Source organism: Lobosporangium transversale (assembly GCF_002105155.1).
Source record: "Lobosporangium transversale strain NRRL 3116 chromosome Unknown BCR41scaffold_2, whole genome shotgun sequence".
Classification (NCBI taxonomy): Eukaryota; Fungi; Mortierellomycota; class Mortierellomycetes; order Mortierellales; family Mortierellaceae; genus Lobosporangium; species Lobosporangium transversale.
In genome coordinates, this window is record NW_019028980.1 from 1,701,713 (window position 1) to 1,722,639 (window position 20,927).

Genomic DNA, 20,927 nt, shown 5'->3' on the forward strand with positions numbered 1-20,927 from the left:
TGATGTGACATATTTAGGAATATTTCAGATTGAGTACATCTTAAAGCTCCAAGCACTTGCAGCCGGTCATTTACTCCCTGTGCATTAACATCACCTTAGTATACGGCCATTGGATATAACCTCGCTTCATCATGATCTTAAGGAATTCCCTTCCTCTCTTGGGTCATTGAGTCCATGAGGCGCTGAGCATCAGCTATTCCTTGGTCGGCCGCCTTTTGGAACCAATCCATAGCTTTCGAATAATCCTATGTAACCCCTTGGCCTTGAGCGTACATGTGGCCTAGATTGCTCTGAGCAACGGCATTTCCTTGCTCAGTTGCCTTGAAGCACCAGTCCATGGCTTTCGAATAGTCTTGTGAAATCCCTTTACCCTCAAGATACATATAGCCTAGATTACTCTGAGCATCATCATCTCCTTGCTTGGCTGCCTTGAGATACCATCCAAAGGCTTTCGAATAATCCTGTGAGACGCCCAAGCCTTGGTAATAAATGTAGCTCAGCTTCCTTTGAGCAGCGACATTTCCTCCGAAGAGCGTTCTGAGGCATCTCTTGATGGCATCCGGTTGATTCTTTGAACTCTCTTTGGACACATTGCTTGCATTGATCTGATCCATGGCATTCCCCGGTAGGGTCTGTATACCAGGCGACTCTACTTTTGAATCCGCAATCCCTTCAACAATTGCTTTTGCCAAAGTTACTGAATCTTAGCTTGGAGGATCCTCTAAGTGAGGCCCAATTACTGTTGAAGAAGTTGCGCCATTATGTCTTCCGAAAAAACCCTCTATATCTGTCTTGAGACCTTGGTGGTTGTCACTGTTACCTTTTCTGACAAGACTAGAGACAGTTGCTTGAGATGCCTCTGTGGGTGCTGGTTCATCCATTCTTCCTCCTTGAATTATTGTTGAGTCTGGATGTGATTCTCCCGGATTGCTTGTCTGAGAGGAAACGACTATATCCAGTACAATATCAGACTCTGCACGGATTCGGAGTGGCTTTATACTATTTTGGAGTATTGAAATGGCTGTGTTCACATCAAATATCATCCAAAGTCAAAACAGTTGATATCACAATATGAGAAGTGGCAACAGTAGCCGTTCACCACTATCATTATCAACATCGTTATTTTTATCATTTTTATCCTTACTATTCAAAATTGTCGTCCATGAGAAAGGATAGAGTCACTTTTCCTTTCTTTATATGAGCTGCATCTTTGTAAGCAGATGCAATGTCATTCCAGAGAATAGTGTATTGTTGTGTTTGGCGGTCAAACCGAGTCTCAATATATTGGATATCTGATACTGGATTCGGTGACCCATCCAAGTTGATGAGACGAAATGCTTAAAGTTTTTCATCAATTGATGCCATGGCCATTAATGATGTATTACTTGTAATAGAGACACTCTATGTATGATGTTTAGGAGCATAAGGAAGATGGGGTTGAGAGGGACAATGGGTAAGAGCAGAGTGAAAGAGGCTAAAGAAGGAAGAAGCTTAAGAGAGATGAATATAGAGAGTTTAAGGGAAACAGGGTTTCGGCGAAGCCATTTACTGAAATTAAAAAAAAAAAATTCGATGAAAATGAATTAAACAAATCGAAAATCAACATCTTTGAACCCAGTTCGAATGCTTTGGCCCATCATTAAAGTAGATTCCTGTCAACTTGATGTCATTGCCATATCGGTCGCTGACTTCGCATTTCTCCTCGGTCTGTCAACACCTTTATGTATCTCCAAAGAGGGGCTCCCGACCCTCGACCATATGCTATTCATTGACAGTAATATATATCAAATAAAAAGCATTGGTTTCTACAATTAGGGAAGAGCCAGGTTTACCGAAAAAAAAAAAAAAAAAAAAAAAAAAACTCACCAGTCGTTTTTTTCAGATAAATACTCTGTAGTCTGCATTTTTTATTTTTTTTTATTTTGTCAAGCAAAAACGAATACAATAGCTGATAGGAATGCAAATGTATTGATCGCACCACACATATAATCAAAAAAAAATCCATGAGATGATGTTGCCTTCTATATCTAATAATCTCTTATAGTTGCTATGGCCGTTGCTTGTGCGTCAATGGCAAAATGGAGAGTAAACATTGTAAAAAAATAAAATCCTTTCTATTATTGTGAAGACCTTAGCAAGACCTATTCAGGAACGCTTTTTTAGGCTAAGTAACTTATACTCATAAGCACTTGAGCCAACCCATCACTTTCTGATCCCCAATGCTATCTTGGTCTCCAGTTTTTTTGATACCATTGCTTTGCTTCAACATCGCGTTTAGGGGCCCCCTTTCCACCTTGAGACATTGATTTAATGAGGTGCTGAGCATCAGCATATCCCTGGTCGGCTACCTTGAGATACCACTTGATAGCCTTCGAATAATTCTGTGACACTCCTTTGCCATGCTCATACATGTGACCTAAATTGTATTGAGCGGTCGCATTCCCTAGCTTGGCTGCTTTGTAATACCAGCCAACGGCAATCGAATAATCCTGTGGAGCTCCTTTGCCATGAGAGTACATAAACCCTAGGTTACTCTGAGCGGTAGCATGTCCTTGGTTGGCTGCCTTAAGGAACCAGTCCATAGCGTTCGAATAGTCATGTGGAACCCCTTTGCCATAGGAGTACATGTGCCCTAAATTACTCTGAGCGATGGCATTTCCTTGGTTGGCTGCTTTGAGATACCAGTCAACAGCAATTGAGTAGTTTTGTGGAGCTCCTTTGCCATGGGAGTGCATGTGGCCTAAATTACTCTGGGCGATGGCATTTCCTTGGTTGGCTGCCTTGAGGAACCAGTCCATAGCTTTCGAATAATTTTGTGCAACTCCTTGACCATGTTCGTACATGTAGCCTAAATGGATCTGAGCGGTGGCGTCCCCTTGCTTGGCCACCTTGAGGAACCAGTCCATGGCTTTCGAATAGTCCTGTGAAACTCCTTTGCCGTGATAATACATGTGGCCTAAACTACTCTGAGCATCACCATCTCCTTGCTCGGCTGCCTTGAGATACCATCCAAAGGCTTTCGAATAGTCCTGTGAGACTCCTTTTCCATGATAGTAAATGTGGCCTAGCTTCCTTTGAGCAATGACATTTCCTCGACGGATTCTGTTAAGACACCTGTCAATGGCATCCAGATGATTATTTGAATCTCCTTCGGGCATGTAATCTAGATCTAGATGGGCCTGGGCAGTAGCACCGTCTGGCAGAGTCTCCCCACCAAGCGATATCGCTTTCAAATCCGCACTCTCTCCAACAACCAATCCTATCGAAATTGCAGAATCGTAACTTGGAAGGTCCTCTGAGTGAAAATCACTTACTGTTGAAGAAGCTGCGCCATCATCTCTCTCGAAAATATCCTCCATATCTATCTTGAGGCCTTGACAGTCACCAGTGTTCCCTATTTTGGGAAGACTAGAGATAGCCGGTTGATATGACTCTGATGCTACCAATCCTTCTATTTCCCCTCCTTGAGATATTGTTGAGCCTGGATATGCCTCTCTTGAACTGTCTGACTGAGGAGAAATGACTATGTCCAATGCAATATCGGGCTCTGCGCGGATCCGAAGTGGTATTATACTGTATTGGAGTATTGAAATGGTTGTGTACACACATCAGGTTTTGTTTAACATCAAAATAATTGATGTCACAATATGAGAAACAAGTAAAATGGTCAACTATCATTTTCTGTATCACCAACTGTTACCACTTTTATTCTCGTTTTCGAAATCATAATTCTTACCATTCAGAATTATCGTCCAGAAGGAAGGATAAAATCATTTTTCCTTTCTTTATATAAACTGCATCCTTGTAAGCAGAGACAATGTCACTCCAGAGGATGGTGTACTGTTGGGTTTGACGGTCAAGCCGGGCCTCAATATATTGTAAATTTGATACTGGCGTTGGTGACCCATTCAAGTTGATAAGACGAAATGCTTGAATTCTTTTCTCAGTAGATGTCATGGTCGTTAATGATGTAGTGCTTGTGAGCGTAGTATTGTATGGATGATGGTTAGAAGGCTAAGGAAGAAGTAATCGATAAGGACAATGGACAGGAGCAAGGTGGGAAAGAGATTAAAGGGGGAGGTTTAGAGAATAAGGAGTTTCGGCGAAGCCATGGTTTGAAAATAGCACCGAGGCTGGGAAGACATTGACTGCTCTCAGCTTGTACCACCACTGATGCATCTGCATAGGAGAGGCACACAGCCTTTGACCATTTACATTTTCATTAGGCATAAAGCGTCGCTTTCAACAATAAAGAGAGAATTGGGTTTACCAAAAAAAAAAAAAAAAAAAAAAAAAAAAACTTTACCTTTTGGGGAACAAAAAAGTGCCTCATCAAGCCGCCAACAATTTCTTTTCCCTCATATATTTTACCTGCTCCATTTTTTTATTTTTGGCGAGTAAACTGGTTTACATCACGTCGACGATGTCACACACATAACCAAAAGTACTTCAGGGAAAAAAAAAAAAAAAAAAAATTAAAAGAACCCAGGGAGTTCTTTATCTAATGGTTTTATAACCTCAAGGGTGGTGTTGTTTGAGCGTCTTAAACACCTGTAATCCGGTCCAATATTTTCTTGGCCCATCTTGTTGGTCCTGCGACTTTTTACGCCAATGAGGGGGTTGAGTCTTGAGATACCAATTAGATCAAAGGGCTTTTGAATCGTCCTGTGAAACTCGATTGGCCTGAGCGCTTGCCACTCGTTGGCTGACGGGCTGTCTTGAGACACCAGTCGTAAAATCCGGTGAAACCCTTTTGTCATACATGATAGTGTTACATACGCGTGGCCTGGAATATTTCGGGCTCGGACACTTCTTAATTCGGCCTCCTTGAGACAAAACTTTCTATACACGTGCTTTGGTACGTGTAACACACCTCAAAAAAAAAAAAAAAAAAAAAAAAAAAAGTTCCTGGGGCACTATTTTTGTTGAACGTTATAAACGATTGCCTTGGCTTTATCTGAACGTGTCTCAAAGAAAAGAATAGAGAGAGAACCAGAAACGGATATTGAAAAGCTTGTTAAAAAGTAAATTAATAGCAAGACAAATAAACTTCAACCTTTTTTTTTTTTTTATTATGGAACATGAAAATGGAGTATTGGAATATTTATATATTACAAAAAAAAAAAAAAAAAAAAAAAAATGGATGCAATGAAAATGAATGAGCTGGAAGGAAGTGAAGGAAAAATTATATGTACAATAGAATGATAAGAAGAACTTGAACTCAGCTGCAAAAAGAAAAAAAAAAAAATAAGAGCAAGCTTAAACCTTTTTTTTTTTTTTCTTCTTTTTAGAATGCACTGCTGTTGTAAACCAAAGATGAGGCCCAATGAACGATATCTCTGACATTGTTCACTATATCGACAGCCTTCTGTCCAAAACCTCCTTTTCCGGCCTGATTTCCATCAATTTCTGGTGGGCCTGAATCACACAATCTTGAGTCAGCAGTGGGAGAATAAGAAGGTGAAGGTGTTGATGGACTTGTTGTTGTAGTAGTTGAATGTGCATCATTGAAAGCGTTACTGTTGCTGTTACTGTTGCTGATGGACTGTGGGTTCAAAAGGATGGGATCGATTTCGATATCCATCCCATGCATATTCTCGGCTTTCAATCTGGTTGGATGGATCCTTAATATACTCCTTTGAGGATGTTTCGATGAAATCTTCATGAGGATGCCAGTATCATCTTCTTCTTCATCATTAGTACTAGTGTCATTTGCCATCTCATCATCCGACAAAGCTTCGGTATCGACTGATACACATTGCTCTACTGAGTCATTGAAACGGAGTTTTGGTTGACGATGTTGCTTGATCACCAATGATTCCTGGGCTTTTGAATTGGGCTCAATTTTGCGATCCAACTTGAGGTCCGACTGAACATGGAATAAGGTGTCTGCTTTGAAGAGTTCTGAAGCAGTCTTGTGTTTGAGTGCTGGTTTGAGGCCACCAAGTTTTTTTGTAGGAGAAGATGACTTTGGTATTTTTGTTCCCCCTGGTATCGTTTGAGCACCAAATCGAGCAAGATCGAATTCATCAATGTTGGCTTTATAGAGTGGGCCATATAGCCAGGTGGTGTCGCAATCCTTGAGCCTATTTAACGATTCACAGCACAAAAGGAGAGGAAAAAGGAGATCAGCAAACATGACAAATCGGAACTTGAATGGCTTATTTCTTTTGAGGGAAGGAGAAGGAGAAGGAAGGAAAGAGAAGGGAGAAAAAAAAAAAAAAAAAAAAAAAAAAAAAAAAAAGCTATGCTTACCAATTCAGTGTTCTCGGGTTGACAGTTTTGAGATTATGACGCTGTTTAGCCCAGTTACGCCAGGAGGCGTTTTCAAGTCGCAGGCCATTGATAAGATCGTTTTTTTGTTTAGTCATGAACTTCCAAGAAGCAGCGATATCATCTTCATTGTTCCAGCCACTGCCAAGGTAATCAATGGCGAATGCAGGCTGAACTGTTGGAATGACACGACCGGCGTCAGAGTCATCGTGCATATGTGTTGTCTTTGCGGATGTGCCCTCTCGATGGATTGGGAGTCGAGAGGAAGAGGCAGTTGATGGTGTTGAAGTGGAGGTGTTTTTGGAATACTTGTTTCCTCTGCGAGAGCGTTCGCTCGTAACAGAAGAGCTTCTGTGGCGTCGACTTGAAGACGAAGTCATTTTTGAAAAGAAAGAGAGGAGGATTTCAGAGTAAGAATAAAAATATGAAAAGGACTGAACGACTGAAAGAATGAATGAGTGAGTGAGTGAATGAATGAATGACTGACTGAATGACTGAATGACTGAATGAATGACTGAATGAATGAATGTGAGTCAGTAAATCGAAAGGAGAGAATGAAAGGTTAGGAATGAGAAAGACTGAAATATATATATGTAAAAAAAAAAAAGAGAGAGAGAAGAGAGCAAGAGCAAGAGCAAGAGAGGAGAGATAACGAACAAATGAACAAAAAAGGTGTAATCAGTAAACTAATTTTTTAATACTTTTTGTCCACACCAACCGAACATTTTGACATAAACGTCAAATCGGAATCCATCGTCTGCCGCCACTCCTTTTTTTTTCTTTTTATTTTTTTCTGCACCGATTGTCTGCTCTCTTCTGTCTGTTGTCTCTGATGGAAAAGAAAAAAAGACCGCAAACATGTGGCTTCGGATCTTGTAATCTCCCCTTTTTGACCTTTTATTTTATTTTTTTTCTTTTTGGACTGACCTGACCTGACTACATGAAGAGTACATTTGTGTATCCACACTGTGTCTCTGTCCATGCCTATGCTTTTTCATTGTTCACATTCCAACAACTCCACTCATGTATTTACATGAATATCCATCACACACACACACACACTTTCAACTCATATCGCATATCGACTACGGCAACACATGCTGCGGCAACCCTCTCGTTTATTGCTGTGCCTCCTTTTTTTTTTCTTTTTTTTTTCTTCTTTTTTTTTTCCCCTCCCTTGTCTGCGCCACAAAACACAAAAAAGCATTTGCCACGTTTACTGCCTTGATCCAACTGTTTATTCAGGCGAATCATTAAATCAGCAAGAGCATTTTACTTTCATTGAATTGATACTTTTGTACTTTTGACAATGTGCGTATGCATATGAAGAACATGGTCTCATGTTTACAATCAATCTTCTTGAGAGTCTAGCCCACAAGAGGGGTGCGCAAACAAAAAATAGACATGGAAGGGGATTAGTTAGTTAGTGAGAGAGGGGATATACATGATAGTGGGGAAGGAATAGTCCGAGCAACGACCTAGTCCCTTTTTTTCATGCAAAAGGGACCGAACCAATGAGCTTTTTTTTATTATTATTCGAAAAAAAATATATCAATTGTGGCGGGAAAGAGTGGTTTTGAACACGACTATTTTGTCTTTCATGTGGTCCAAAAAGAGACAAATAAGATCAAGGACAATCAACCCATTTTGTTCCATAAAAATATACTATCATTATCATCATCATCATCATTGTTATTATTATTATTATTTAGAAGGAGAAGAAATAAGCTGAGAAAGGAAGCAATTTGCATGCTTATTTTTCCTATCAATTCACTCTCTCTTTGTCTTTGTCTTCAATGCCTCCTTTTTTTTTCTTTTTTTTTTTTTTTTTTTTTTGATGCAAGGTCAAGCGTTGACGAGCTTTTTTTTTTTTTTATTTTTTCCCTACTGAAATGAAGTGGTCCTGATGTTTGTTATCTATTTGCTCTCATTGTTCGATTCCACGTGTCTCCTACCCTACCAAATACGGCCCATGGTTGCGGAGTAACAAGGAATAGGCATTTTTGGTGCTTTGGTGGAGAAATAAAATAAAACCGTTCCATCCGATTTCTTCCATTGCCACAAAAATAGAATCCAGAGTCTACAAGTCTATAGTCCATCGCCCATAGTTCATGATCTATAGTCTGTGGCCTAGAAGTCTTTAGCGTCCTTACCCAAAATCAAAAATAACATGCCTTCGCGAGTCATCGTTTGTTTTTTTTTTTTTTTTTTTTTTTTTTTTTTTTTTTTCCTTAACACTCCTGCATTAGTCATAGCCTACTTCTATGGATCCATTAACGTTATTGACATGTGTCGATCAAGCCTTGAAACTGTAAACACATACATTATTAGCACTTCACCCAATGTTGCTTCCTTTCTGTTATTCAAAATTAGCACCTTGACTATGACAAATGCCTTTTTTATTTTCAGAATTATGCATTTTTGCATTGTGCATTGTGCATAAAAAAGAAAAAGGGAAAAAGCATTCCAGGGAGATGTAAAAAACCCTTTTTTTAAATCTTTAATAAATCTATTTCTCTAAAGATACAACACGGATACAACGAGCACAAAGCGTATCCTCTGTTGTAGATGTATAGGTCCAGCAGCGTGGACACTTGTGCAGTACGGCCTTGCGCACTACAAGACGACATGATCCAGTGTTGGCTAGAACTACGTTTCTAGCAAAGGATTTTTCGTCGACATGAGTTGTTGCTGTCGCAAAAACGGGAGTCGTAGTTGTCTCATCACATGCACTTTCATTACCACTAAAAATGGTAACACCCGATGTGATGAAGATCCTTGCCAAATCGGCTGCATATGTTTTGACTATATGACCTAGTACATCTTCTTGCTGTTGCTGCGATTGTTCTTGCTGTTGCTCTTGCTGCTCCGCCTTAGTATCCTCTGCAGCAGGCAACCAAATCTCAACGATGGCCTCCAATGAAGGCCCGATCATTCTAGCAACTCGAGCCCGCTCAAGCAACCGATTGACCTCAACACGAAGCTGTTTCACCACCCGGAACTCTTCACGAAGTGTAGTATTGCTCCATGATTCTGGAGCTTCTAACCAGCCAACACGGAACACACTAGGTTGAGGATTGGTAAAACAACCACGATAATGCTCATAGACTTCTTCAGCAAAATAGGGTGCTAGTGGAGCAATGCTTTTTATGAAAGCAGTCAAGGTCTTTTTTTTAAAAAAAAAAAAAAAAAAAAAAACTGATTGAGTATTTCAGTTCATTACAGCCACAAGAAACAAAAACTATTTGAAAACGGCAGTAGGCTAAGAACTTACATGGAAGAGCACTGTCTGAACTGCACGGCGCTTCAAACTGTTTTCCGCCTCTGAGTACAAAGTATCTTTGACGATGTCCAAATAAAAAGATGAAAGGATTGTGCTACTAAAGTATTGCAGCTGACCATACACTACAAGGTCAATTAACAAAATAAAAACTACATGTCAGGCCCTGCGAACTACTCAATACATTGTAATTTTATTTTTATAAAAAAAAATAAAATAAAATAAATAAAAACTCTCTCTCTCTCTCTCTCTCTGCTTCTCTTACCTTTGTTGAACATGTACTCATCATAACCAGCATTAACGTTCTTACAGAAATGATAGACCTCCGAAAGCATGAACTTGTCAAGACGACTCAGATCCTCATAGCCTACAGCCTCCGATTCGTTGAAACCATTAAGGTTCCCAAGCATAAACCGAGCTGTGGACCGGAACTTGCGCACAGCTCCAGCAACTTGGTTCAAAATGGATTTTCCTATGGCGATATCCCTTGTATATTCAGATGAGGCTGCCCACAAGCGCAGTAGATCTGTTCCATAGGCTGGATCCTTCTCCAGATCCTTGCCACCCTTAATAATCATGGCTGGATCCACTGTATTTCCAAGAGACTTTCCTTGCTTTACACCATTCTCATCCAGCAAAAATCCGTGTGTGATCAGAGTTCCATAAGGGGCCTTGCCTGTCAATGCCACTGAGGTCAAAAGAGATGATTGGAACCATCCATGGTGCTGATCAGTGCCTTCACAGTACACATCCGCCACAAAAGGAAGATGTTGACGTGACGCCATTTCCTCAATCATGGTCCAGCTCGTACCACTGTCGAACCAGACATCCATGGTATCATTCCCTCGACAATACTTCTTTCCATTGTTCCTGTACTCGGGTGCAAGCAACTCTTCAGTGGTCATATTCCACCAAGCATCTGTCCCATGTTCCTTGACAATATCGATCACATGCTGTACTGATACCCTCGTCAACAAAGGCACATCTGTCTCGTCCTCATAAAACACTGGAATAGGAACACCCCAAGAACGCTGACGAGAGATGCACCAATCCGAGCGGGAGCGCACAAAGCCCTCGAGGCGACGCCTTGCTCTCTCTGGTATAATATGAACGCTCTTGATCGCCCTCAGTGCATCCTCCTTGAATGAACTAACATTAACAAACCACTGAGAGGCAGCACGAAGGATAACTGGCTTATTGGTGCGCCAATCATACGGATATTTGTGTACGTAAGCTTGCTCATAGATTAATCTGCCTTTAGCCATTAGGAGCTTCAAAACTTTAGTAGTCCCCTCCGTCTGAACATCAAGCCCCTCCAGTTCTGGACCCGCCTCTGCAGTAAATTTCCCTACGTTGTTAACAGGAGAAAAAGGTTCGATCCCTAAAGGAAAGCAGGCTCTATAATCATCCATGCTATGACCCGGTGCAACATGGACTAGACCGGATCCAGTGTCAGATGCAACATAGTTTGCAGCAATAAAAGATAATGTTTCATTTGTCAGAGGGTGATGATATCGAGTCCCAACGAGTTCCTCGCCATTGACTTGACCGAGACACTCCAGATTATTACTATTGCTGTTGTTATTATTATTAACATCGCCGTCCTTGGAAGCAAAACATTTCTCCATTTCCTCCATGCGATCAGTGGCGGCCAGGTAGACGAGATTATCATTAGCATTGGATGATTTGTTGTTCCTGAACACTGTGTACTTTGCTTTGGGATGAACAGCAATACATCTGTTGGCCACCAATGTCCAGGGGGCTATTGTCCATACTACAGCCTGTAATGACGTTGATAATGGTAATGTAACTGCGAGTGCTGGAGCTATAAAGGAGTCCCAAAGTCAAGGAATGAGCACATAATTTTTTGAGGAAAAAAAAAAAAGAAAAATCATTGCATGAATTTGTCAAAGATATTCGTCATATATATATAAAAAAAGAAAAAGAAAAAAAGAATCTTCTTTTCTTACAAGGCTGAACGATATGGAAAGCAACCCAAACAGATTGACTTTGATGATTCTCCTTAATAATGAGTTCCAATTCAGCGAGCGCAGTTTTGGTAGAAGGTGCCCAATAGACAGGTTTGTAAGCACGATAAATAAGACCCTTCTTCATCATCTCCAAGAAAACAGTGAGTTGACGAGCCTCATAATCCTTGTCCATAGTCTTGTAACCATTCTCCCAATCGCCTATTACTGCATAGGTTGCGAACTCAGTTTGTTGTTCATTCACTGCATATTGAGCTGTTGCTTGAGCCGCCTTACGAATCTGATTAGGACTCAGGTTGGATAGGTTTTTGACTTTGAGTCCTGCCAAAGCCTTTAATTCAATAGGTAATCCATGACAATCCCAACCAGGGCGGAAGCTAGGAAAGGAATAAATAAAATAAAATAAAAAAGACAACTGTTAGTCATGTCCATAATTTTTTTTTTTTAAAAAAAAAAAAAAAAAAAAAAAAAACACTTACTCGACTTTAATCCCCTTCATGACTCGCTGACGATTAATAAAATCTTTAATCATTTTGTTGAGAGCATGGCCAAGGTGAGGACGACCATTAGCATAAGGGGGACCATCATGGAGGACGAACAAGTCTCCACTCGAGTTATTATGTTCACGTTGCCAAGAATAGAGATCGGTTGTGCATCGTTGGCGGAACAAATGCTCACGAAGAGCAGGATCAGCCCGAAGAGGGAAGTTTGTTACGGGCAACAATAATGTGGAGACATATCTCTGATCAGATTTTTTTTCCTTCTTGATGATCTTGTTCTTCTTGGGGATAGACATTGTGAAATATTAAAAGAAAAAAGATAAGAAGAAAAAAAAAAAAAAAAAAAAAAAAAAAAGAGAAAAAGAAATGTCTTTTGAATAACAATCTTTTTATACGATAGCAATCGTAGAGATCGCCTTTTTTTTTTTTCTTCTTTATATATAAGAGTGAGAGTGTGTGTGTGTATGTGTATGTTGATAATGTTGGTATGTTGGCTTGTTGGCTTGTTGGTATGTCGGTCTGTGTTTCAGTGGGTTGAAAACAGAAATGCAAAGTTTGCGCTCAAGTTCATTTATTTGGCTCACAACTCTTTTTTTGTAATGTCGTCAATATGATTTAATTTTTGTGATGACTGTGCATTGATCCTTTAGCATATGGGGTACACGTACTTTATTTTTTATTTTTATTTTTTACTCCCCCTCCCCCAACTGGGGGAGATTGGCTACCATGAAGGTGCTACTGGAGCAATGTCTGGTTACTCTTCAGGAGAAACTTGTCTTCCTGTATCTAAAATCCACTCCCTTTCTCCTGCTGCTTCTTGATCTAAGAGACAGATCTTGTCTTAAGATTTAAATCTTCTCTGCCAGTCTAAACCATTCTGTGTTAGCCTCATCATGATCCCTGCATCCAAGCATACCACGCATAACCTTGTGAGCTAGTGTAACCTTCCATCCACAATATATAAATATATATACAGTATATCGTTGTGTTGGAATCCCGTAAGCTTTATTGGTCGTAAAAAAAACCAATGGTCCTACACCAATTTCCTTTTTGATTTAACCCTTACCCAATTATGAGTTTTCTTCATAATTGACCAAAAGCCAAACCAAATACCGTTTCAGTACAAAGTCCCGAGTGATCTTTCAATCAATTACAGTCCAACATGATTTTTATGAACAAATTCATAATGAAAAGTGTTCATAAAAATGAATGAATTTGATCTTCACAAAAGGTGTGAAAATTAAGGCACACATGACACAAAAAAGTTTATGCTAATATATCTTCCGTCCTGGTCAAGCATTCGTATGCATTATCCCTCTTGAAAGAGAGAGCAAAGGAAGAGCAGTCTTCATTTTTTTTTAATTCGTGCTTTACCTCACCCGAGAATGACTGGCGTCTTTTGTAAGCATTCTTTTTGTTCATGATGTTAACTGCTGAATGAAGAACGAAAGACGTTTTTCTTTTATAATGTGCGTCAATACATGAGCGTTTTAAATACATTTTTTGTGAAGGTCAATTCATAAAAACACTTCTACATCCCAAATCGCTTCCTCTATAATACAAATCTTTTTTCTATTTTTTTTTATTTTTGAAAGACATACTCTTGGCCTAAAGCCTCCATGCTTTTTTGCGAAATGGATCCTCTCTTGCCTATTTCTCCCTTCAGTCATACTTTCCGCACACACTCTCTTACAAAGGCCTGTCTAACCTGCCTCATCAAACGGGAAGAGATGTGGAAATGACTCTTTCGTGTGTTTTATGCCAAGCATTAGTTGTGAATAATCTGAAACTCTATTTTTTTTTTTTTTTTTTTGCATCTTCATTAAAAAAAACGGCCTCAAGCAAGCTCAGGCCTCTTCGCACTACAGCTGTTTATTCGTCCGTTAGCTGTGCTTACTTTTTCTTGTATTTTGCTAGGCTCGTAACCAGCCTGAGAAAAAAATATTCGTCGTCACAACGTCGGCGGCTTTGCCTCAGGCTGGTTACGAGCCTAGTATTTTGCTTTTTGATTTTTGCTTGGTTATATACGAGATACAGGGGAGAGAAGAAAGTGGAGCGAAGGGGAAGAATGAGTACGCCACTGTTTTTTCTAATAAATGCTTTGCCACAACCTTCAATCCTCCCATCACCTTGTCACCTCCTCATACAATCTCACGATTCATTCCCAAAGGGTCTGGTAGAGAAAACCTTCTGGAATTTCACCTCGTATGATGCAAGGGAGAAGAAAGAAAGAAATCAACTGTAGCAGATTTGAATGAAATAACCATCCTTATTCCCTGTCAAAATAGGTAACAACAATCACCGCAAAAGCCCCAAACAGAGATGGATGCTCTATTCGGAAACCAAGATCGTGCAGCTTCTTCAACAGAAGCTGAGCATCATTCTGAGGTTATTCCAAGTTACGAAACTGCGATTTCGACAAGACCAACTGCTGACCAGCTTGCAGAGCTAATGGAGATGTCGCTTGGTGGAGAGGCTCAGACAGGAGATAACACTGCTGGGAGCGGTTTAGCCTACATGAATCCCAAGGACGAAGGATGTTCACCAGATTATTCGAAGGCGTTTGACTGGTATCTCAAGGCAGCCAACCAAGGAAACGCCATTGCTCAGAATAATATAGGTTACATGTACTATGATGGTATAGGAACTACACAGAGCTATGATAAAGCCTTCGTCTGGTACCAGAAGGCGGCCGGAAATAATAATGTTGGCGCTCAGAGTATGCTAGGCTACATGTACTACCATGGCATAGGAACTGGTGCGAACAGTCGACAAGCCTTTTATTGGTATTCCGAGGCAGCTAAACAAGGGAATCCTACCGCTCAAAATAATCTAGGCTACATGTACTCTCATGGCCAAGGGACTGTACAGGACTATTATAAAGCTGCCGAGTGGTATAGAAAAGCAGCCGACCAAGGGGATGTCACTGGTCAGAGCAACTTGGGTTACTTGTACCTTGAGGGCAAAGGGGTTATAAAGGATTTCTCGGGAGCCCTCAAGTGGCTCCCCAAGGCAGCCGAACAAGGAAATGTCGCTGCCCAGATCAATCTAGGATACATGTACGAACATGGTAAAGGAACTCCACAGGACTATTTAAAAGCAATCGAGTGGTATCGAAAGGCAGCCGACCAAGGAAATGCCATCGCTCAGACTAACCTGGGCAATTTATACTATCAGGGCAAAGGAGGTCCAAAGGATTATTCGAAAGCTTTTGCTTGGTATCTCAAGGCAGCAAATCAAGGAAATGCTGATGCTCAGCTTGCCCTTGGTTCTATGTATCGAGATGGGAAGGGTATCCCTAAAGATCATGATAAAGCAAACCAATAATGCCTATGCCATGCAAAAGATGAGCCTATCCGAGTGCTCAGTGTTCTTTTCTGTTTTTTTTTTTTTTTTTTTTTTTTTAATCTAAAATGCTGCTCAGTACGACACTTTTATATATATGTATATATATATATTAAATGATAATGACGATTATTGATATTCAATATCGTTCACTTGTCTTGATGATCAATAATGATCATAAAAATCCATCCAGGTCAGGTTATTTTTTCCCTGCCATCCTGTCATTTCTGCACGATTTGGATATATACGTATATGATCTACAAACATTCATTGTTAGGGTGATAAAATAATAATAATAATAATAAAAGTAAATAATTGTGCGTAGACTGTGACAACGGCATTGCTTCTTGAGTATTAGTTACATTTCAACGAATTGAGCGCTAGATTACAAATAAGGAGTCATCTGGAAGAACTGTTGGTAACTGTTTTAGGCTAGAGATTCCCTTTCTTCATTCTCTTCAAGGTAAAAAATAAAAGCGGTATTTTAGTGAACCAGCTCCCTCCTTAGTGTAGAAGCCGGCGCTGTATGCTTAATACATATTGCCGTCAATGAATGTCGCATGATCGTTTGACTGCAAGGGCTTGGGCGAGCAATTAAGAAGAGGATAAAATATAACGAAGTTGCCGGTTGCTGTAGAAAAAAAAAAAAAAAAAAAAAGTGAACCTCCCGTCGTGTGTCAACACCAGAATTACGGCTCAACGCTTTTTTTATCTATGGCTTTAATGGTCCTTTCAAACACAGGACATTAACTCCGTGAATATTTTGTTCTTTCGGTTCGGTGAATGTTAACTTATCGTTTTACTGTTGCGATAATGTACTCATAATTGCATGCCTCAGGTGCCCTCAAGCTCCTCTAAGGCCAGTTTTTAGTTGAGAGGATGCCAAGACCGCATACCTCCATCGTTTTTAGGACTACATGTGCTGTGTACGGTGCATCGGATGGCTGTATAGGCTAATAAGTGTATTAAAACCTTCGTGCTTGTATTTCGTGGCTCCACTTTCCATTTGGTCTTTTTTTTGCATCTGCAGAACCTCATTCCCTAGATACAGGACCTAGCCGTGGATAAAATGCCAATATGGAGTGCTGGAGTCGGCCACTTCTTCAATAAAAACCCCTTTAACGATATATTATTCGTTTACCTAATTTAAGCCATACTTTCTGAACCTTGCGATGGTGATGATGGCACATGGTTGCCCAAGGATCATAATCAGTAGGAATCACCCGTTCGACTTATAGCCTTGGTCATTCCAGGTAAAGGAATGGCTTCCTATTCAGATGATGCCCGACACCCCAAAGCCTATAGCTGCCTTTCAGCTCCTTCTTCCCTATTGGATCGCATAGGCACGCCAATCTGTTTTACTATGACGCCTTCGCCTCCAGAAAACAGAACTCGGGCCTTTAGTTCAACAGTACCTGCGGGCCCTAGTGGTTGCTTCTGTACATTCCAAGTCATTTTTTATAAGCTCTACTATGACCATGATTCCAAGTATAACCTTGCAAGCCAGTATTACTTACTTATAGATCCAGCGCACCATGATAAGAGTTTGAAACCATTTGGTCATGATGACAGACTTTCCATGGCCCTCTGTCAAAGCTTCCTGTCATTTCGGCCATGGCTTCGTTGAGTGGTCTCCCCTACATCCGCTTCCTTAGCATTGCTCGCTGTATTATAATGGCTGGTGGTGAGCTAAAACTGCACGGCATGGTAACTTTTAGCGGTAACTATCAAGATTATACCTTCGAAGATATCGCATCTCTGGTATAAACTTGTGGATGACCTGAAGCGGTGAGACCTTATTTGTTTCTCCTCTTATCCCTTCATGTCTAAAAAACGTCGATTCATGTTCTCCAAGCTCGCCAAGACCCTTTTTTCACCACAGTTGTTTATTCGTCCATTAGCTGCGGTTGCTTGCTTGCTTGCTTTGTGCTTGCTTTCTTTGTGCTTGCTTGCTTTGTGCTTGCTTTGTTTGCTTAGTTTTCTTGATTTGTCTCGGAATAGCGCATACGAGGGAAAAGGGGAGAGAGACGAAATGAAGTCCGAAGGACTCGACCATACTTTCCAATAAATGAGCTTTGCTAAGACCACAGCTCTCCCTCTTCTTTCTTCTGCTGTCGACATATTCCATACAATACCGCAAACCATGCCCAAGGAACCTGGTAAGGAAAAAGCTTCAGGCGCTTTGCTTCGTAAGATCCAAGGAAGAAGAAAGGAATACCTTGGTTACAGCGAATTTGCATGAATTAACGCCCTTAGTTCTGCCCAAATAGACAATAACAATGATCACAAAAGCCTCAAGACAGAGACAGATTCTCTATCTGGAAACCAAGGTGGAGTAGCTTCTTCAACAGTAGCTGAACTTCATTATGAGATTGTTCCAAGCTATGAATCTGCAATTTCGACAAGACCAACTGCTGAGGTGCTTGCAGAGCTGATGGAGATGTCGCTTGGTGGACAACCTCGGCCAGGAGGCACCACTGCTCAGGGCAACCAGGGTCACGTTAACCCTGAGGCCAAAAGATGCTCACCCGACTATTCGAAGGCCTTCGACTGGTACCGCAAGGCAGCCGAGCAAGGAAATGCTGCAGCTCAACGCAATATGGGCTGTATGTATTACCATGGCGTAGGAGCACGGCAGAGCTATCCGGATGCTATATTCTGGTTTACCAAGGCAGCCGACCAAGGAAACGCTGATGCTCAGAGCATTCTAGGCTACATGTACTATCATAAGAAAGGATTTGTATGGAGAACCTCTTATAGAGGCTGCTGGGAGCTCGTAGTAAAAAGTCAATTTATGACAATTGGAAGCCCTCCTGATGAAGAAAAGACGATAGAGCGCTACCAGGATGCCCACGAATGGTATCTCAAAGCAGCCGCCCAGGGAAACACCTTCGCTCAGAATAACATAGGCTACATGTACTCTCATGGTAAAGGGACCTCACAAAATTATTTGAAAGCTATCGAATGGTACCTTAAGGCAGCCAACAAAGGAGATACTACCGCTCAGAGCAACTTAGGTTTCATGTATCTTGAGGGCAAAGGGGTTTCAAGAGATTACTTGAAAGCCATCGAGTGGTTTCTCAAGGCAGCCAACCAAGGAAATGCTGGTGCTCAGACTAACTTAGGCTATATGCACGAACATGGTAAAGGGACTTCACGGGACTATTCAAGAGCTATTGAGTGGTATCTCAAGGCAGCCAACCAAGGGAATGCCGTTGCTCAGACTAATCTAGGCAGCATGTACTATCATGGCAAAGGAGTTTCGCAGAACTATTCGAAAGCTTTTGATTGGTACCTTAAAGCGGCTAACCAAGGGTATTCTGATGCTCAGCTAGCAGTTGGCTCTATGTACCAATATGGGCAGGGTATCCCCGAAGAGCATGAAAAAGCAAAGCAATGAGATGATGCCGACGCCAAGCTAAAGTTGGAGCAGCTCAAGTGCCCATGGCCTTTAACTCTTTTTTTAATCTAAAACACTACTTTTTATGATATTTATTTTGATATTCAATATCGTTCACTTGCCTTGATGATCAAAATAATGAACATTGCAAGTATAAAACCATTAAGCCAGGCAAATAGCATCTCTTTTTCTTCTTTATCCTCTCTGCTATCTCTCTCTTCCTACCCTATCTGGATTAACGGGCATAGGATTGGATTGATGTATGTGTTTTGTTAGTTTTTTATTTGTACGATAAGGAAAAAAAAAAAAAAAAAAAAAAAGACATTAGTCGAATCGGTTTTTATAGGCGTTTTCAAGCAAAACGCTTACAAAATTTTCCTAATTACTCCCCCTCGAGAGATGTGTTCTAAGAGTCCGATCTCACTTCTTGTACCTCTTGTCGAAAAAGTGGCAGACTCGCTTCAATTTATTATTTTTTAGTGATTCTTTTGAAAACGCAACTCTTTTTCCCCCAAAAGAATATCCTCATACCAGACCATTTGGCCCGAGAGCACCACTTCCTTCTTTACACGAACCCTCTCTCTCAAACCTAATAACGGGACATAATGGCCAAACATCTTAATCTCCTCTGTATCATAATGGAGTCTCAGCTTTGTCTTCGAAATGAACAGTGCCCATGCTAATATAATAATTAGAATATTAGACAGCCTCGAAGTCACAGCACTCCAGCTCATTTCCACTATGCCAATTATATGTGACTCCATTAATTGGCCTTTAGAAGCACCATAAAATTCTTTGTAGGCATTTTGCTTGAAAAATCACCTATAAAAGCCAGGTTCGACTGGTCTTTGTGTAGGATGGCTGTATAGGCTTATAGATGTATTAAAGCCTCTCTATCTGGCACCTGATGATCAACGTATTGTCCTGATTTCTTTTTAATGTAATTTTTTTTGTTCTAATTTTTTTTTTTTTTTTTTTTGCAAAACGCGTACCAAGGTATCATTGTGTCTGCTTCGCCTCCCTCATAACGAGTTTGGCGAAAAGGCCGTTCCCTAGGTACTGGGTCTTATTATGGATGATATGCCAATAGAGCCTATCATCACAGGTGCCAAAGTCGACCACATCTTCAGTAAAAACTCCTTGGGCAGTATGTTCTTCATTTACCTATTTTGAACCATGTATCCGACATACTATCTAAACCTTGTGACAGTGATGACGATGGCACACGACTGTCCAAAGAGCAAAATTGATAGGGGTTATCCATCCAACTTTTAACCTTGGATATCCTGGGCTTCCTATTCAGGTGATGTCCAACGCCCCAAATCTTATAACAGCTACCTTTCAGCACCTTCTTCCCTATTGGGTCGCATAAGCGCGCCAATCTGCTTTACTACTCCTTAGCCTCCAGAGGGCAGTACTTGAACCTTTGGTTCAACAGTGCCTGCAAACCCTAGATAGCTTCTTCTGTACGTTCCAAGTCACCTTTTGTAAGCTTTGGTGTGGCCCATGGCTCCAAATATAGTCTTGTAAGTCAGTATTACCTATAGGTCCAGCGCGCCACGATAAGAGTTTGAAATCATTTGATCATAGCCAGCAGAAGGAACTGAGACGAGAGGCTTTTCTTGGCCTTCTGTCAAATCTTCCTGTTGTTTTGCCCATGGCTTCGTTGAACGGTCTCCCCTACATCCGCTTCCTTAGCATTGCTCGCTGTATTATAATGGCTAGTGGTGAGCCAAAGCTGCGTGGCACGGTAACTTTTAGCAGTAATTATCAATTTTATACGCTCGGAGATGTCGCATCTCTGACATTACTTGTGGATGACCTGAAGCGGAAAGGCCTTATTTGTTTTCCCTCTTTTCCCTTCGCCACTAAGGAGTGGCAGTTCATATTCTTCAAACTCGCCGAGGCCTCTCTTTCCACCACAGCTGTTTATTCGTCCATTAGCTGCGATTACTTGCTTGCTTGTTTGCTTGCTTTGTTTGCTTTGTTTGCTTTGTTTCTGGATTTGTCTCGTAATAGTACGAACGAGGGAAAAGGGGGGAGGGGCGGAATGAAGACCGAAGGACTAGACCACACTTCCCAATAAATGAGCTTTGCCAAGGCCTCAGCTTCTCCTCTTCTTCCTCCTGCTGTCGACATAT

General features: G+C 40.9%; 6 protein-coding genes across 6 annotated transcripts; 2 read left to right on the forward strand and 4 right to left on the reverse strand.

Moving 5' to 3' along the window:
* Positions 1-245: 245 nt before the first annotated feature.
* BCR41DRAFT_367175 (hypothetical protein) lies at positions 246-614 on the reverse strand (the record flags this gene model as incomplete). The annotated part of the gene is made up of 1 exon (XM_022026280.1): positions 246-614. One exon carries the CDS (start codon positions 612-614, stop codon positions 246-248), a length of 369 nt encoding a protein of 122 aa, XP_021886236.1.
* Positions 615-2,222: 1,608 nt separating this feature from the next.
* On the reverse strand, positions 2,223-4,057 carry BCR41DRAFT_383337 (hypothetical protein; the record flags this gene model as incomplete). The annotated part of the gene is made up of 2 exons (XM_022027448.1): positions 3,737-4,057; positions 2,223-3,573 (listed from the first exon to the last, which is right to left on the reverse strand). The coding sequence occupies exons 1-2, from the start codon at positions 3,955-3,957 to the stop codon at positions 2,223-2,225; spliced, it is 1,572 nt and encodes a 523-aa protein (XP_021886237.1). The 5' UTR covers positions 3,958-4,057.
* A 1,172-nt stretch (positions 4,058-5,229) lies between these two features.
* BCR41DRAFT_383338 (hypothetical protein) lies at positions 5,230-6,908 on the reverse strand. The gene is made up of 2 exons (XM_022027449.1): positions 6,256-6,908; positions 5,230-6,086 (listed from the first exon to the last, which is right to left on the reverse strand). Exons 1-2 carry the CDS (start codon positions 6,651-6,653, stop codon positions 5,288-5,290), a joined length of 1,197 nt encoding a protein of 398 aa, XP_021886238.1. The 5' UTR covers positions 6,654-6,908; the 3' UTR covers positions 5,230-5,287.
* Positions 6,909-8,722: 1,814 nt separating this feature from the next.
* Positions 8,723-12,344, reverse strand: BCR41DRAFT_418606 (isoleucyl-tRNA synthetase). The gene is made up of 5 exons (XM_022029647.1): positions 12,021-12,344; positions 11,524-11,918; positions 9,819-11,378; positions 9,548-9,678; positions 8,723-9,439 (listed from the first exon to the last, which is right to left on the reverse strand). Exons 1-5 carry the CDS (start codon positions 12,335-12,337, stop codon positions 8,783-8,785), a joined length of 3,060 nt encoding a protein of 1,019 aa, XP_021886239.1. The 5' UTR covers positions 12,338-12,344; the 3' UTR covers positions 8,723-8,782.
* Positions 12,345-14,135: 1,791 nt separating this feature from the next.
* Positions 14,136-15,410, forward strand: BCR41DRAFT_345509 (Sel1 domain protein repeat-containing protein). The gene is made up of 2 exons (XM_022022730.1): positions 14,136-14,217; positions 14,330-15,410. Exon 2 carries the CDS (start codon positions 14,364-14,366, stop codon positions 15,366-15,368), a length of 1,005 nt encoding a protein of 334 aa, XP_021886240.1. The 5' UTR covers positions 14,136-14,217; positions 14,330-14,363; the 3' UTR covers positions 15,369-15,410.
* A 2,119-nt stretch (positions 15,411-17,529) lies between these two features.
* BCR41DRAFT_367180 (hypothetical protein) lies at positions 17,530-18,786 on the forward strand (the record flags this gene model as incomplete). Its single annotated transcript, XM_022026281.1, has 2 exons — positions 17,530-17,545; positions 17,657-18,786. The coding sequence occupies 2 exons, from the start codon at positions 17,530-17,532 to the stop codon at positions 18,784-18,786; spliced, it is 1,146 nt and encodes a 381-aa protein (XP_021886241.1).
* Between the last annotated feature and the right edge of the window lie 2,141 nt (positions 18,787-20,927).